The 15826-nt window shown below is 52.7% G+C and overlaps 2 protein-coding genes across 2 annotated transcripts in view; one reads left to right on the top strand and one right to left on the bottom strand.

The window, feature by feature from the left end:
* The first annotated feature begins 3123 nt into the window (after nucleotides 1-3123).
* LOC102852783 (5-hydroxyisourate hydrolase-like) lies at nucleotides 3124-4652 on the top strand. The gene is made up of 4 exons (XM_006902857.1): nucleotides 3124-3183; nucleotides 3417-3562; nucleotides 4034-4169; nucleotides 4563-4652. The coding sequence occupies exons 1-4, from the start codon at nucleotides 3124-3126 to the stop codon at nucleotides 4650-4652; spliced, it is 432 nt and encodes a 143-aa protein (XP_006902919.1).
* Nucleotides 4653-4914: 262 nt separating this feature from the next.
* GAS8 (growth arrest-specific 8) overlaps nucleotides 4915-15826 on the bottom strand; it is an 18066-nt gene continuing 7154 nt past the window's right edge. Inside the window, exons 2-10 of the mRNA XM_006902872.1 lie at nucleotides 14575-14772; nucleotides 13686-13892; nucleotides 12172-12226; nucleotides 11685-11890; nucleotides 11241-11408; nucleotides 10107-10193; nucleotides 8952-9161; nucleotides 5706-5771; nucleotides 4915-5064 (exon numbers count right to left, since the gene is read on the bottom strand). Coding sequence (XP_006902934.1) covers nucleotides 4915-5064; nucleotides 5706-5771; nucleotides 8952-9161; nucleotides 10107-10193; nucleotides 11241-11408; nucleotides 11685-11890; nucleotides 12172-12226; nucleotides 13686-13892; nucleotides 14575-14772 — 1347 coding nt within the window. The remainder of the gene's footprint in view (nucleotides 5065-5705; nucleotides 5772-8951; nucleotides 9162-10106; nucleotides 10194-11240; nucleotides 11409-11684; nucleotides 11891-12171; nucleotides 12227-13685; nucleotides 13893-14574; nucleotides 14773-15826) is intronic.

The following is a 15826-nucleotide window of genomic DNA, read 5'->3' as shown; positions in this document are numbered from 1 at the left end:
AGCAGGCATCGGGAGGACCATCAGGCAGACAGGGTCTCATGAATATCCTTCAGGGCCCTGGGAGATCCAGGTCATTGGCACATGGCTCCTCAGTCTCTCTGAACCTGTTTCTCTATAACCAGCCTTACTCACAACCCCTGCCTCAGCTTGACTTTGGAGCCAGTCCCTGTGCCTCATGTGCTTTCATGTCTGTGTCTTCTCACCCAGCTCAGGGACCACAGCCAGCGGCAGTGGCTCCTGTGGACAGGAGGGAGGCATGTTGTGCTCACAATGGTTATAGTCCCAGCAACTACAGAGAGAGGACTTCTAGAGGACGTGCCTCCTGGCGTGATGTGATATTACCTAAGACCCCTGGGCTCCCAATCTGAAAACTTAGGGGCATATTCTAAACTCTCTGGGGCTGAAAATTATGAGGCATTTCACAGGAAAATGGCAGCCTGATGGGTGACTTCTCCCTTACTGATTTACTCAACAATGGCTGGAGAGCATGAGGCCCCAGCACTGACCCACCTGCCCCAGGCTACTCATACATCCCCTTTCTCTCTTTCTCAGCTAGTAGCAACTGCCTCTGGTTGGTCACAAGGGCAAACTGGGCCTTCCCAGAAAAGGTGCCAATTGACCAAGAGATGGGGAGATGATGGGATTGTGGGACATGACTGTCCTGAAACCCTCCTCAAGTCTCAAAAGCACCTCCAGCTACTAGGGAAGAGGATGTCTTAAAGACTTCTTTAAAAGTCAGCAAATTATCTGGAAATTGCTATGTATATGAATCACTGTAACCAGCTCTGGTCTCACAGGCTGAACAACTTTATAACTCACGCAGTCAGTAGACAAATGAAAGACAACTGTTTCCTTAGTCATCTACAGGCTCCTCACATCCCCTGTCCTTACAGGAACCTCTGTGGTGCAGGTCACAGCCACGGATGCTGATGATAGCATAAACACCAACAACGCAGCCATCACTTACTCTATCCTCAGTCAAGACCCTGCTTTGCCTTATGAAAACATGTTCACCATCAACCAGGACACAGGGGTCATCACTGTGCTGGACTCTGGGCTAAATCAAAAGGTCAGGTGCTTATAGATCCAGAGGACACTATAATCAAATGTGCATTTGTCCCTGCTAAGGCAAAGCCACCAATGTGAATAGATACCTTACTAGTCAGAACAGACATCAGCCAGACTATCAAAACAAATGCAGATTTAGCCAATCTAAATAGACCCTGACCAACCAGACCGGGCAATGACCAATCAGAACAAACAATGACCCAGCAGAACAAAAGCCAAAGCAATGAGAACAGATGCTGGCCAATCAGACCAGATATTGCCCAATTAAAACCATTCAGAGAATAGGCATTGACCAATTAGAACAGACTGGTGAATCAAAACGTAAATACAAATAATTACGACAGAAACAAATCTAAACAGATCGAAACCAGATCCTGTTCTCAGTCAGAACAGGCACAGACCAGTCAAAACAGGCACTGAACAATCAGAACAGACACTGACCAATCAGAACAGACACTGACCAGTAAGAACAGGCACTGACCCATCAGAAGAGACAAAGCACATCAATACAGGTGCCAGTGTCCCAGGCTGACAGTGTGCACTAGGGGTCACTAAAGAGTCATAGGAGGAAACTGGAAATCTCTCTCCACATGAATCCACTTGGAAAAACAGGCTGAGCTGACTCTCAACAGGGTCAAGTGGTGATGAAAATAGACACCCCCTTGTGTTTCTGTGATGCTACATCCATAAAGTCTCAGAGGGTGTGGGGCTGGGGTGTCCACAGATTGAGACATATCTGAGTTTGCCTCTATGGAGGGTGGTACTTAGCTGAGATGGGACAACCACCATCCCAAGAGTGCCTGCAGGGTCCTCAGCTTCTGACAATGACCATTGTAACTGGGAGTCAAGGGTGGGCCCAAAGCCACTGACCAGTGGTCAGACCCTCTACACAAGCACCTGTCTGCTTGATCCACAGACCACAAGCAAGTACATGCTGACAGTTCAGGCAACCGACTTGAAAGGGCTTATGGGCCTCCATACGACAGCCAACGTGGTCATCAGAGTCCTTGAAGAGGTATGTCCATAGACTTACCTGGCACTGAGATGTCTGTGCTAGAACACAAAAAAAGAGGGTCCCCATCCCTGTGCCCATAAAATCCAGCCTGGCCTTTAACACCGCTGCCCAACACCCATCACAGAGCAGGCTAGCCAAGTCTGTCGCCAGCACTGTACACAGTGTGGGGGCAGCGCTGGGTCAAGGTCAGCCTTGCTGGATACCGGAGAGGAAAGTTCTACCCTTAACTTGGACCTCTTGTGGTACCAGCTGGTGAAGAGCAGCCGGTCCCCAGGTCCCCATGGCCCAAGGTGGTCTTACTCTAGACACCCTCAGGGGAGTATGGAAGTGAGGTCAGGGCAGAGGAGAGTCCTGTAGAAAATGTCAGGACCCCAGCTACACGCTGCTAGGCCCCCAGCCTCCCCATCATTTAACAATTATTCATTTAGTCACTACTCACACCTAGGAACCCCAGGATAGTGCACACTGCATACTGGCAACACCCCAAAGGTTAGAGGTTCAAGTCCACCCGAGGTGCAACAAGAGAAAGGCCTGTGATGGGCTTGCAAACAGCGCAGCCCTCTGACCTGGCCCTGTTGCGATAGACCCAAGAAAATGGGCCCAGACAACCCCGCCCTGTCCCACCAAAGCCATTCAGCAGCCCAGGCAACGGAGACCGGCTCCCCGCAGCCAGCATCTGAACCTGCCCTGCCCCCTGGGGCTCCCCAAAAAATCCTGACCGAGTCATGGAGGGGGAAAAAAAGTCCATGTAAATGCTTGGCCTCCGCGAGGGCCCCCAACTCCGGGTACACGGCCCCCCCCCTGACCACCAAGCAGAGGTCGGGGGAGGAAGGGCCGGGGGCGGGGTCACGGCAGGGGAGGCCCCGCCCTCCTGGCCGGACTCCACTTCCGGCCGGCGGGATCCTCCGTGGCGGCCGCAGGTGTGTTCTAGGATCGCCGGGGGTCTCTCTGCGGGGTTGCGGAGAACAGGGCGGGGAGGGGAGGGGAGTATCCCACCCAGTGGTCTGCCGGTGACCAGACGGGTACACAGAACTGCGGCCATGAGCTCTAGGGCTGCCCCGCGGCTCCAGCAGCTCCAGCGGCACCTGGGCGCCCCAGAGGTGAGGTGTCAGGTGTAGACGCCCGGGGTGCCTGACCCTTCCACCCGCCGTGCTGTCTGCTGGGGCAGGGGCTGACGGCAGACCAGCCAGTGGTACCGCTAACATCTCTTGCCTTTGCCCACCCTTGGGGCTGGGGGCATTTTGGGGAGGAGTGGCCCCTGCTCCAGGACTGTTGTCTCACGACTGATGAGCCTCCCAAGAGCTGCGCCCCTACCCCCACCCCCTATCTCCAGGGCAGCGACATGGAGACTCCCAGCAGCCCAGTGACCACGCACGTGTTGGACACTGCCTCAGGACTACCGGCCCAGGGCCTCTGTGTCAGTCTGTCTAGGCTGGAGGTTGAGGGCCACCGTCAGCAGTGGTTGGAACTAAGAACAAGGTAGGAAGGGGCCCACTGGCAGGACACTACTACTCCCAGACCACAGCCACGTCCAGCCAGGAGGAGCTGAGGTGGGTCCAGGCCCTTCCCACCCTGTAGGAGGACAGTGTCCCCACAGAGCAGAAGGACCTGACAAGAGGTCAAAATTGGGCCTAAATGCCTAGATACTGACAGAACCATGTTGTAAAAAAGTCTGCCAAAGTACATGCACACCCCCTTACAGAAATGGGGGAACCTGCTTAATGCAATTACTGACAATGGAGGCTGTCCTTGGCTTCTCTGTAGCGGAGTCAGTGGGGATGGAGACCCTGGGAGAGCAGTGGAGGTACAGTGAGGATGTAGGCGCAGGTGAACCTTCATCAAGTGGGTGTAGGGGCCCAAAGGGAGCTGGTGAGACCTTTGTCCGGTAGGGGAGCGGGCCCGGTGGGAGACAGACGGAACCCTCATCCAGTCCCTCCGTGTTCCCCACAGCCACACAGACACAGACGGCCGCTGTCCTGGGCTGTTGGAGCCTGGCCAGATGAGAGCGGGTGTCTACAAGCTCACCTTCGACACTGAGGCCTACTGGAGGAGGAAGGGCCAGGAGAGCTTCTACCCTCAGGTGGAGGTGAGTGTGAGAGGCAGTGGCTAACCCACTGTGGTCCAGCCTCACCCACACAATGGACAGACAGGCGCCAGCCACTATCTTGGATTTGGGGGGGTGAGGGGGTGGAACGGGACAGTCACCTTCTTTGAGCTCCGGGAAGGTGTCCATGGGCCCAGGGCACAGTACGCTTTACAAGACCACACCTTTGGCAGCTGCCCCGGATCAGGCTTTAGAGGGGGTGGGCGGGGTGACTCAGGTGTTTGCTGGCTGTTGTCATCTGATTTCTCTCCCTTCCCTATGCCATCCTCAAAGCTGACTCTTGAGTCATCCACACCTCTGGAGGACCCCTTGTTCCAGGTCTCCAGATAATGGGGCCGAGCTGGGCCTCACGCCCCTGGGGGTCTCTCTTCTCAGGTGGTCTTCACTGTCACCGACAAGATGCGGAAGCTCCACGTGCCCCTGCTCCTGAGCCCCTGGTCCTACACCACCTACCGTGGGAGCTAGCGGCAGGAGGGCTGCTGCTTCCCATGGAAGGTTCCTGGCACCTTTTCCCCTCTCATGCTCCCCAGGTCTTAATAAAGTCAGGCTACCACCTCCAGATGCCCTTCTGGTTGGGGATTAGAGTAGGGGGCAGGGAATGGAGCCCTGGGGAGACCACAGGGATAACAGGGACGACCCTGGTGGGCCCTCCACAAAGGACAGGAGACAGGCCATGGGGAAAGACTTTCATCGGCTAACCATACAAATCTAAAAAAAAAAAAGCCAGCTATATAGGGGTGGCAACCAGCCCAGCAGGACTCTGGCCCATTGTCTGCCCGATGATAGCTGTCTCCAGGGGCTTCAGGCCCACGTTGTCCAAGGGGATCCCAAAAGCCAAGAGCTTCGCCTCATAGGTGCGCAGGAGGTCATTGTGTGCCTGTAGAAAAGAAAGCATGGGGTCCCTCAGTGTCCCAGGACTGGGGACTGTGCTAGGAGTGACATGGTCTTCACCAGGGTTTACAAGCCAAGTGCAGGAGCTCTGGACTTGGCCTTGCTAAGATACACCCTAGCAATAGGGCTGGGCCTCTCCCTGGGGACCCCTGACCCCTGTGTATGTCTAAGCCCCTACAGTGGAGTAGAAGCAAGGCCACTGGGGCTCTGGTTCCTCTGCCCAGACTTCTAGGGAGGGCAGGGGACTGGGTCCCAGACACCAACGTACACCATGAAGAAGGGTGTAGAGCTCCACTAGGCTCATGAACGATCTGCCCAGAGGGGCCCATACACACTCTTACTTTCTGCAAACCTGCCCAGCTGACACAAAGAAGGAAACCCTGAGCTGGGAGCCCTATCTCTCCAGGCCATGCAGCTGGGCCCCTCCTCTGCAGGTATGTCCTGTCCCCTACTTGTCCTCATCTCCAAAGGATACCTTCCTGACCTTACTAAGGCCACGATCAGGGTGGGGTCTCTCTAGAGGGTGATTCGTCCCTGGAGGGCTGAGGAAAGCTGTGCATCCTCACAGAGCCCGCTTCTGGGGACCTTCTGCACAGGGCCTGGCCCAGCTGGGGTGGAGCTGTGTACCTTGCAGACTCGGGCCAGCTCATACTGAAGGTCCTTAATGGTGTTGTTTTTGGAGTCCAGGATTTCCTGAGGGGACAGCAAACAGGAGGTGGACACACAGGGAGGGTTAGATGTTTCAACAATGGAAAGAGTTCCCTATTCCAACTTCCTAAAGGAGAAAGTGTGCTTTCTACAAAGATGGCTCCATAGCACAGAAGGAAGCTCCTGCCCCTCCCAAAACTGAAGCCAAAGCTAAGGGGTTAAAGGCCAAGAAGGCCATCCTAAAGGGTATCCAGAGCCAGACAAAAAAAAAAAGATCCACACATCACCCACCTCCCGGCGGCCTAAGATGCCAAGACTCCAAAGGCAGCCTAAATACCCCCCAGAAGAAATACCCCAGGAGAAACCTCCTTGACCACTATGCCATCATCAAGTTTTCCCTAAGCACTGAGTCAGTCATGAAGATAGAAGATAACACACTTGTGTTCTCTGTGGATGTCCACGCCAACAAGCACCAAATCAAATAAGCTATAGGACACTGATGTGGCCAAGGGCAACACCTTGATCAGGGCCTGATGGAGAGAAGAAGGCCTATGTCTGACTTGCTCCTGACTGTGATGCTTTGAATGTTACCAACAAAATTGGAATCATCTAAACTGAGTCCAGTTGGCTAATTCTAGATATAAATATCTCTCACAAAAAAAAAAAAAGATAAAATGTCTGGCTTTTAAACTCTGGGCCAGTATCAGACCGGGGTCTGGTCTGTAGGCCCTGGGCACAGGTCACCATGAGGGGCCTGGCCTGCCTCTCAGGCTGCCTCATCTGGACACCCCCACAGGGACTCTGTCCAGGTGGCTCAGCCCACCACATAGTTTCCAATGACCCATTGTAAACAGCACAGCACACAAAGAAAAGGTCCCCAAAGCCAAAATTCCTAGGAAATTTTGAAAAGGAAAAACCTAAGGGGAAACGTAAGGGAGCACTGGTAGCCTAAGGGCAAGCCGTGCTGCAACCCCAAAGACACATGGTTCCAGTCACCGGCTGCTCCGTGGGGACAGGAAAGGGCAATCACCTATGTGACTTACTGCCTCTGAAAACCTGCTGGAGGGCCAGCTAGGAGTCAGTTTCGAATCAAAAGTACACAACAACAGCGAAACTTGAGGTCAGCTGCTTTCTAGAGAAAGTAAGAAATGACTAAAAAAGGAATGTAACTGCATGAAAAAAAAACAAACCTATTTGTTGCCATTCCAAAGAAAAGTCACCCAACAAAACTATAGAACAATCTCATTGATTTTACATGCAAGCAAGATTCTATTGAAGATTATCCAAAAACGACTGGAACAACACATCAGCAGAGAACTGCCAGAAGACCAGGCTGGGTTTAGAAGGGGTCGTGGTACTAGGGATATTGTAGCTGATGTTAGATGTATCTTAACTGAAAGCAGAGAATACCAGAGGAATGTCTGTGTTTCATTGACTATGCAAAGGCATTTGACTGTGTGGATCATAACAAACTGTGGCTGACTCTGAGAAGAATGGGAATCCCAGAACACTTGATCGTGCTAATGGGAAACCTATACTTGGCCAAGAGGCAGTCGTCAGACCAGAGCAAGGGAACACTGCACGGTTCAAAACTGGGAAGGGCGTACACCAGGGATGCATCCTATATCCATACCTTTTCAACCTGTATGCAGAACAGATCATACGGGAGGCTGGGCTCTATGAGGAGAAATGTGGGGTCAAGATTGGTGGAAGATCTGTCAACAATCTGCGTTATGCGGATGACACAACCCTGCTTGCTGAAACTGAGGAGGCCCTGAAGCACCTGCTGCAGAGGGTCAAGGACTGCAGCCTCCAATATGGATTGAGGCTCAATGTCAAGAAGACAAAGATTCTCACCACTGGGCCAACTGGAAGCATCAGGATGGATGGTGAAGAGATTGAGATTGTACACAGCTTTAGTTTGCTTGGCTCCACAGTCAACACTCTTGGCACCAGTAGCCAGGAAATTAAAAGGTGCATTGCCATGGGGAAAGTCTACTGTAAGGAACCTCTCTAAAGTACTCAAGAGCAACGGTGTCTCTCTGGAGACTAAGGTGCATCTGATACAGGCCATGGTCTTCGCAATCACTTGTTATGCATCAGAGATCTGGACAATGACCAAGGAGGATAGAAGGAGAATTGATGCCTTTGAGCTGTGGTGCTGGAGAAGAGTGTTGAGAATACCATGGACTGCTAGGAAAACAAACAGATTCATCCTGGAAAGGGTTAAACCTGGTGGCTCTTTGGAGGCAAGGATTCTGAGGCTCCGTTTAACATACTTTGGACATGTTGTAAGAAGAGACTGGTCCTTGGAGAGGGACATCATGCTGAGGAGGGTGGAGGGACAGCGCAGGAGGGGCAGGCCCTCTATGAGGTGGATTGATTCAGTGACTGGGGTTATCAGGATGGGAGTGTCAGAGTCAGTGCGATTGGCACAAGACAGAGCAGAGTTTAGGGCTGTTGTGCATAGGGTCGCTATGAGTCGCAAGCGACTCGACGGCACATAACAACAACACCACAATGTTAACACATGGCCTATGACAAGAACACACGGGACAGGAAACAGCTGCCCAGAGTGGCAGCGAGGAAGCCAGCTTCTCTCAGAGTACACAACAGAGGCACAAGGCCTCTTGAGTAATGGCTGGAAGAAACCATATGGGGTCCACCAACACCACCACGTCCCCAGACTCTCCTAGCCACTAGGAAGGACCACACACACAGCCCTAGGGAGGGGCGTTGGGCTGCACCTGTGGGGACAGAGGCTACATTTTCTGCTTTTAATGAAGTGTAAGGTGTACTCAAAAAAGGTTTATATTTAAGAAACCTTAAAAATTAAAAGCTGGGGAGCTCTGGTGGCCTAGTGGCAAGAAGCTGCACTGCAATCCCAGAGGCGCACTATTCGAAACCACCAGATGCTCTGCCGAGGAAGGAGGGATAATCTCCTCCTGTACCGGTCTGGTCTGATTTGATGGTACACACACACACACAAAATAATAAAATAAAAATTTAAAAAAAATTTTAAAAAATTAAAAGCCAGGGACTTTACAGACACACAGGTGGTGACAGGTATGGGCCGCAGGCTTGATATCCTAGAGCTCCAGCCACTGTTACACGTCTGGGGTTTTTCCTAAGCCCAGCTGAGCCTCTCAGCATAAAGCTCACACCTGCTTTTGGACAAACATGCCCTGGCTGGTCACTGCTTTATAATCAGGTGACATGGCCCACCTCCAGCCTATGGGACACCAGCGACAGGGCCCCAGGGTCCATGTTGGAGCTGGCCAGCACTTCGTTGAGCTGCGCCTCCTTCTGCTCCACAACACTGCTCAGCGCTTGCACCTTCCGCTCCAGGAGTAGGTTCCGGAAGCCTGTCTTCTGCTGCACCTCCTGGATGGCAGCGGTGAACTTCTGGTAGAGCTGATCTCGTTCTTGCTGCACCTGCAGTGGGCGGCCAACACCAGAGCAGATGTTCAGCCAGGCTGCCTCAGGTCAAGGGAAGGGAGGCGGTGGGGGGGAGGGGGGAGGAAGGGGACAGGGGAAGGAGAGAGGGGAGGGAGGCAGTGGGAGAGGGGAGACTGAGGGAGGGACGTGAGTAAAGGAAGCTGTGGGAAGAAACTGATGTTTAAGCCTAGGAGGAGATGCCTTCAATGTGCGCTAGGTTCTAAAAGCCCCCAGGGGTTCAGGGGTGGCCAGTAAGTACAACTGTGCAACTCCCCATCTCTTTGCTTGCTAACTGCTCAACATACAAATGAAATCCTTTCAACATATAAATGAAATCCTTTTGTGAGAGTGAGGCCCCATCATCCACATGTGGAATGTCCCGTCCACAATGTTCTAACTGAAACCCATGACCCTATTCCCCCTACAGGTCTCTCAGAAGTCTCTTCCTGGGAGACGCCAGCCCTAGTGGCAGAAGTGACCTTTCTAAACCCTGCATGACCACCACTAAGCCCAGTCCTAGGACTCACAACTCCTGGAACCAGCACAGGAATAGGGCTCAGAAAGCGCCCCTCCTGGACTGGCACTAATCCTCCTTCACCTCCCTCCCAGGATGGTACCCCTACCCCTTCACCTGTACCCACTCACCATGGCCCACACCTATCCCCTCCCCTGGGATGGACACCTGTACACACTCACTGTGCCCCACACCTATCCCTCCCTCCCGAGATGGTACCCCAACCCCTACACCTGTACCCACTCACCGTGCCCCACACCTATCCCTCCCCCTGAGATGGTACCTGTACCCACTCACAACAACTGTCCACCTTCCTGGAAGTACTCCTTCCTTCACCTGTACCATGTCAGGACCTGGCACTGACTCCAGAACCAGTCTGATTCCAAGTGGTACCCCTCCCCACTCACCCCATGTTCACTGCACCCTACCTTAATAAACCGCTGCTCCAGCACCTCATATTCCCACTGAAGGTCTTTTAACTCTTTCTCTGTGACTTTCAGGCGAGCTTTTGTGCACTAGAGAGAGAAAAAATTATGCAGGCTCGTGGAAGAGGAAGTCACCCCCTTGAAGAGTCAGCACTGGGGTGAAATGGTGAAGCCAGGGATCCAGCCCCCAACCTGCCCTCACAAACCAGGCCATCTCCCCAAAAACCTCACCTTCCTCTAACAACCAAGGACCCAACTCCCCAAGAACCCCACCTACTCCTATCAGTTCAGGACCCATCGCCCCAGGGATCCCACCTTCCTCCACCAGGCAGAATCCATTTTCCAGGACCTCAACTGCCCTACCAGCCAAAGACCCATCTCCCACGGCCCCGCCTTCTTCTACCAGTCAAGGACCCATCTCCCCAAAATCTACAACTTCGTCTACCAACAAGGATCCATCTCCCAGGGCCTCACCTTCCTCTACCAGCCTGAATCCCTCTCCACAAGACTCCAACCTTCCTCTACCAGCCGCTCCAGCCAAAAATCCATCTCCCAGGTCCCCACCTTCCTCTATCAGCCAAGGACTTATCTTCTACGAGCCCCTTCTTCACCCACCAATCAAAGAACCATATCTGTAGGGCTCCCACAATCTTCTACCAGCCAGAATCCATCTCCCAAGGCCTCACCTTCCTGTACAAGTCAAGGACCTGTCTCTTCAGGGCACCTACCTTCTTCCACCAAACAAGTAACCAACTCCCCAGGGCCCGTACCATCCTCTACCAGTCAAGGACCAATCTCCCCAAGAACACCACCATCCTAAACAATCCATCTTCCCAGGCCCCACCTTTCTCAGTCTGCCAAGGTATATATCTCCCTAGGGCCCCATCTTCCTCTATGAGCCAAATTTCTCTCCCAGGGGTCCCCACTCCCCCTGCCTACTAATCAAGGACACATCTCCCAGGAGACGGGCTGTGTTCCATGATCCCATCAGCTATGTCCGTACCGCAGCACCTCACCTCCTGCTGGCATGGTTGTGCTCCAGGATCCACGAACCATGTCCTCATCCCAGCCATCCCACCCGTCCCCTCTTGGCCAGCGCCATATCCCATGACCCCTACTGCCTGGGCAGATACCCACTGTCAGGATCTGTTTGTCACGCTCGTAGTGTGTGAGCTTCCGCTGCATCTCGCCCATGTCATCCCGTGCCCGCTGTAGCGGGTCTGCCAGGCGCTTGTTTTGCATGGTCACCTCGGCCATCTCTTTCTCCAAGTGGTCCTCTTTCTTCCGCATGTCTTCCATCTGCTCCTGTGGGAGGACAGTGATGCACCATCACAAGGCCATTTCAAACAGAGAAATCTGCGGTTTCAGTCCTGCCTTTTCTATATAAACTGGCAGACAACACGCTGCGTGAGACACCTGTCACAGAGGCCCCCAGAGTGGCCAGTAATTCAGGGTCCTGGGGCAGGACAAAGCTGCAGTTTCATTCTCAAAGTGCACGTTGTCTTATGATGCTGCATCCCACTGGGCAGTGGCCTAGCTGACGCTAAGCCCATGGTTCCCTGAGACTGGACTGCAACACACCTTGAGTGAGTTAATGAGGGCCAGGTTGTTGAGAGTAATGTCGTTGTAGTAGTTCTTGATGTCGGCAAAGGCCTCCTCATGCCGCTGCATCAGCGTGTGGATCTTCCCACTCTTCCTCTCCTCCACCTCATGGATCTCTGTCTTCCTACGCAGGTCCATCTCATCCCTCAGCATCTTCATCTTCTTGTCATACTTGGCCTCGATCTCTGTAAGGCAGTACACTCAGAGGGACTTCTGAGGGAGTGGAGTTAGGACTCTGCCTGGGGCACTAACCACACCTGTGCAGATAGACAGAACCTTAGGCTAGGAGCCAGAGACCACTCCAAGAACACTGCCCATGAGTCTGAGGCTGGCCTGGAGAGGGAGGCCGCAAACCCTGGCCACTTCGGCTTCCCCAGCCTGGCGTCTGTGTCCTGAGTTAACAAATAGCCAGGGGCAGTGCTTTCTGAAGAGGTGGGGTCTCAGCCGCTGTACACAGAGAACTGACCTCGAACTTGCCTCTCAAAGTCACTGCGCATTTTGGTGAGCTCCTCAGTGTGTTTCTGCAAAGACAGAGCAGAGAGTGAACAGTGAGATACCGAGAAGGCTGGCCTTCGTCAGATCCTGTCCTTGGCCTAGTGCTGCAGCTAGGGTAGATGGACAAGCAGAGATGTGCTTTGGGACATGCCACGTTAGCCCCAGCTGCCAGCACGCCTCAACTATTTTTTCTAGAGAAAGGTGCTTAAAGGGGCATTGCAGATACAGGCTCAGGCCAGGTAGCCTTTAGGAAGGGGCATCAGAAGGATCGGTCAGTCCTGGAGCCAGGCTAAGATGTCCATGTGGAGGTGCACAGCCTGACACATTGCTGAGTTTCTCCAGATTACTGGACACAGGCCTGCTTCCAGACCCTGCAGCCAAGGGGCTCTGTTCTTCCTCCACTGAAACCACAAAGGTCATCTAGCTCACAGAGGGCCATGGGGCCGTGCACACAAAAACCCCTCAAGGCCACCCAGCTCACTGTCCACACACAAAGCCCCAGAGGCTACTCAGTTCACTAGGGGGCGTCGACATACAAGCCCCTCCAGAGGTTGTGGAGCTCACTGCGATGGGGGTGTTGCCCACACACAAACACTCCCCCCCTGAAGGCCACCCAGCTCACTCTCAGAAGGGGAGTTATCCACACACAACACAAACTCCCAAGGGCTCCCCAGCTCACTGGGGCCGTGGGGGGAGACACACGACTATCCACACATAAACCCCCGGAAGGTTGCTAGCTCAGTACAAGGATTTTTAGCCACATAAAAATCCCTCCAAAAGACCACACAGCTTACCATGGGAAGGGGCTTCAAGTCCACTTACAAACCTCCAAAAAGTCGCCAACTCACTAGGGCCGGGAAGCTATCCACATACCAAAGGCTACATAACTTACTGTGAGAAAGGGATCGGGGCCCATATACAAAGCACTCCCACACAAGGCTGTCCAGCACACTGTAGGGAGGAAGGGGTGTCCACACGCAAACTCCCCAGATGGTTGCCATGCTCACTATGGGTGTGTGTCACACAAACCCCCAAAGGCTAACAGGCTCGCTGGGGCGATGCCCTCAGAATCCTCCATGGCTCTGTCCCCAGCCTCTCCCACTTCTACCATCAGCCTCCCTCCAACTTTGGGCTGAATGTCGCCTTCATAAGGAGCCACAGCCGCCCTCCTAAAACACTCACTCCACCTGGCACGCACTTGGGTGACAATTCATCTGCCTCTGTGTTGCATGCTGTCCCCCTTCACACGCTGCCACATGCTGATCACTGTCCACTCTCAGGGCCTGGCCCTGTGTGTCCAAGACTTGGTCATGCTGGTTCCCACTGCACAGGAAGAGGGTCTCCTCTCAAGAAGTCACCTCAGTGATGTAAAGGTCAGCAGACAGTTTCTGCTTCTGGCACCCAAGCAGGTTTGCTTGGCTATGCGGTACCTCAGAACACAGGTCAGCTCGTTGCCAAAAGCACTCCTGGCTGCACTGCACCTACCAGCCGCAAGCTCTTCACCACCACCTCACTGGCCAGCTCCTGCTCCTTGAGTTCCACCTTGAGTGACCGCATGTCCTTCCGCAGGGCGCCCTCCTGTGCGCGGTGCTCCTTCTGCGCCAGTTTCATGACCACCATGCCCTCCGCCTTCATCTCCGTCAGGTTGTTCTGGTGCTCATACAGCAGGTGCTTCACTTTCTGCTTGTAGACCTGAGGGGCACGAGAGAATTATCTGCACACCTACAGGCCTCAGCACACACCTGCACACTCACTCAGACACTTGTATGCACCTGCATCATCAGACACACACACCCTTAACACACCTAGACATACCTACATACTCACACACCCACACACACTTCTACGTTCATACTCTCTTGCACACACCTGTATATACCGACATACTCATACACCTGCATGTCTCTGTATATATCTGCATGTCCATACGCTGTACTCCCTCATGAATACCCGCATACTATGTACCTGAACAGACATGCACACACTTGCATAGTTATGTAGCAGAAAACCCCAATACACACCTGAATGCCCCTGAACACATCTGCACACCGCTACACAGTTGTACACCTGCAAATACCTGCACGTCCCTACAGATACCTGTGCAGGTCGGCATGCTCCTATGTACACCTGCATACCCCTGAACACTTCTACACAGACCAATACACTCCTGTGTCCACACACACATGCAGTCACACTGCTGCACACTGTCTGGGGCAGACCATTGTAACACAAGAGTCTGAGACCAGGAGAGAAGGAGCAGTCTGTTGCTGGTGGCAGACAGTCTTCAGGAAGACTCACCTCGCTCTTCCACTGGGAAGAGAACCTCCCACCACTGGGGCACTGGGAGGGGATGGTTGGGGTGAGGGGCGCTCACCTTGATCTCCACTTGATGCCGCTCCTCAGCCTCCTCCATCTCTCGGTCCTTATTGCGAAGTTCAGCTTTCTTCTCCTCCAGCTGTCTGCGCGTGATCTCCCAGAAGGTATGGATCTTGTCCCGCTCCAGCTGGAAATAGTTGCGCTCCTGGCGCTCACGGTCCAATTCCTCACGGATGCGGTTGATGTGCTCCTCTACCTGGACACAGCAGGGCAGAGACTGGGGGTCAGGGTCAAGGCACCACTACGGAGAAGGGGGGGGGCCCGCTTCCACCCAAAAAGAAGTCAAAAGAGGAATCTGAGAATGGCAATGCTAGGAAGGGCAGGGATGCTCTGTAAATTCAATTTATTTGACCAACAATCTTCTACCCATGATAAGCTTTCTTGTCTGGAACGCAGCAATAAAGATGAACAGACCATCCTTCCCGCCTCTTCCCAAAAACACTAAAAACACAAAGTGTGTGGTTTTGAGGGCAAAGAAAAGCAGTGGGAGTGCAGATAAGGTTCAAGCCTTGGTCTTTCCAGTCACTTCCAATGCATCTGAAAGCTGAACAATGAGTAAGTATGAAAAAATAATTGATGTTTTTGAACTGTGATTCTGAAGAAGATAAATGAATATCCCATGGGTGGCCTAAAGAACAAACAAGTATGTCACAGAGAAGGTGCAGCCAGAGTGCTCCTTGGAGACAAAGATGGTAAAGCTTCATCTCACATGGTGTGGGCACGTTGCTAGACAAGACTAGTCCTTGGAGAAGCAATACCGTCCTTGGAAAGGTAGAGGAACAAAGAGCGGAAAAACTGTCAACAAAGTGGACTGACACTGTGACTGCAGCAACAGGCTTGAGTGTATCATAGACTGTAATCTGTTGTTTATAGGGTCACTGTGAGTCATACTCAATTCAATGGAAACAAACAACAACAGCCCAAATGTCATCTGGAAGGTGAGAGGCCTGTACACAGAAAATGATAAAATATTACCAAAGAGAAGTAAAGAAGCTTAAGTTTCTTGGAAAAAGATCCATGTTTGTGAATTGCATGACTTGCTCACACAAAGAAGTAATACAATTTCTGGTTGTCTGCCAACCATTTCCTTCTTTCAGGAGGTAGTTTTCTAAGAACTGCTATACCAATTTGTGGTCACATGTTGTTTTAAAAAATTTTCACCCCATAGTACTTACTTAAAAAGTTGTCGTTGTTTGTTGTTATGTGCCGTCGAGTCGTTTGCGACTCATAGCGACCCTATGTACAACAGC

Source organism: Elephantulus edwardii, unplaced genomic scaffold (genome assembly GCF_000299155.1).
Source record: "Elephantulus edwardii isolate Elephantulus edwardi_28Jun2011 unplaced genomic scaffold, EleEdw1.0 scaffold00463, whole genome shotgun sequence".
NCBI classification, from domain to species: Eukaryota; Metazoa; Chordata; class Mammalia; order Macroscelidea; family Macroscelididae; genus Elephantulus; species Elephantulus edwardii.
The sequence above is the reverse complement of the archived record's forward strand: the minus strand, read 5'-3'. Positions and strand labels throughout refer to the sequence as shown.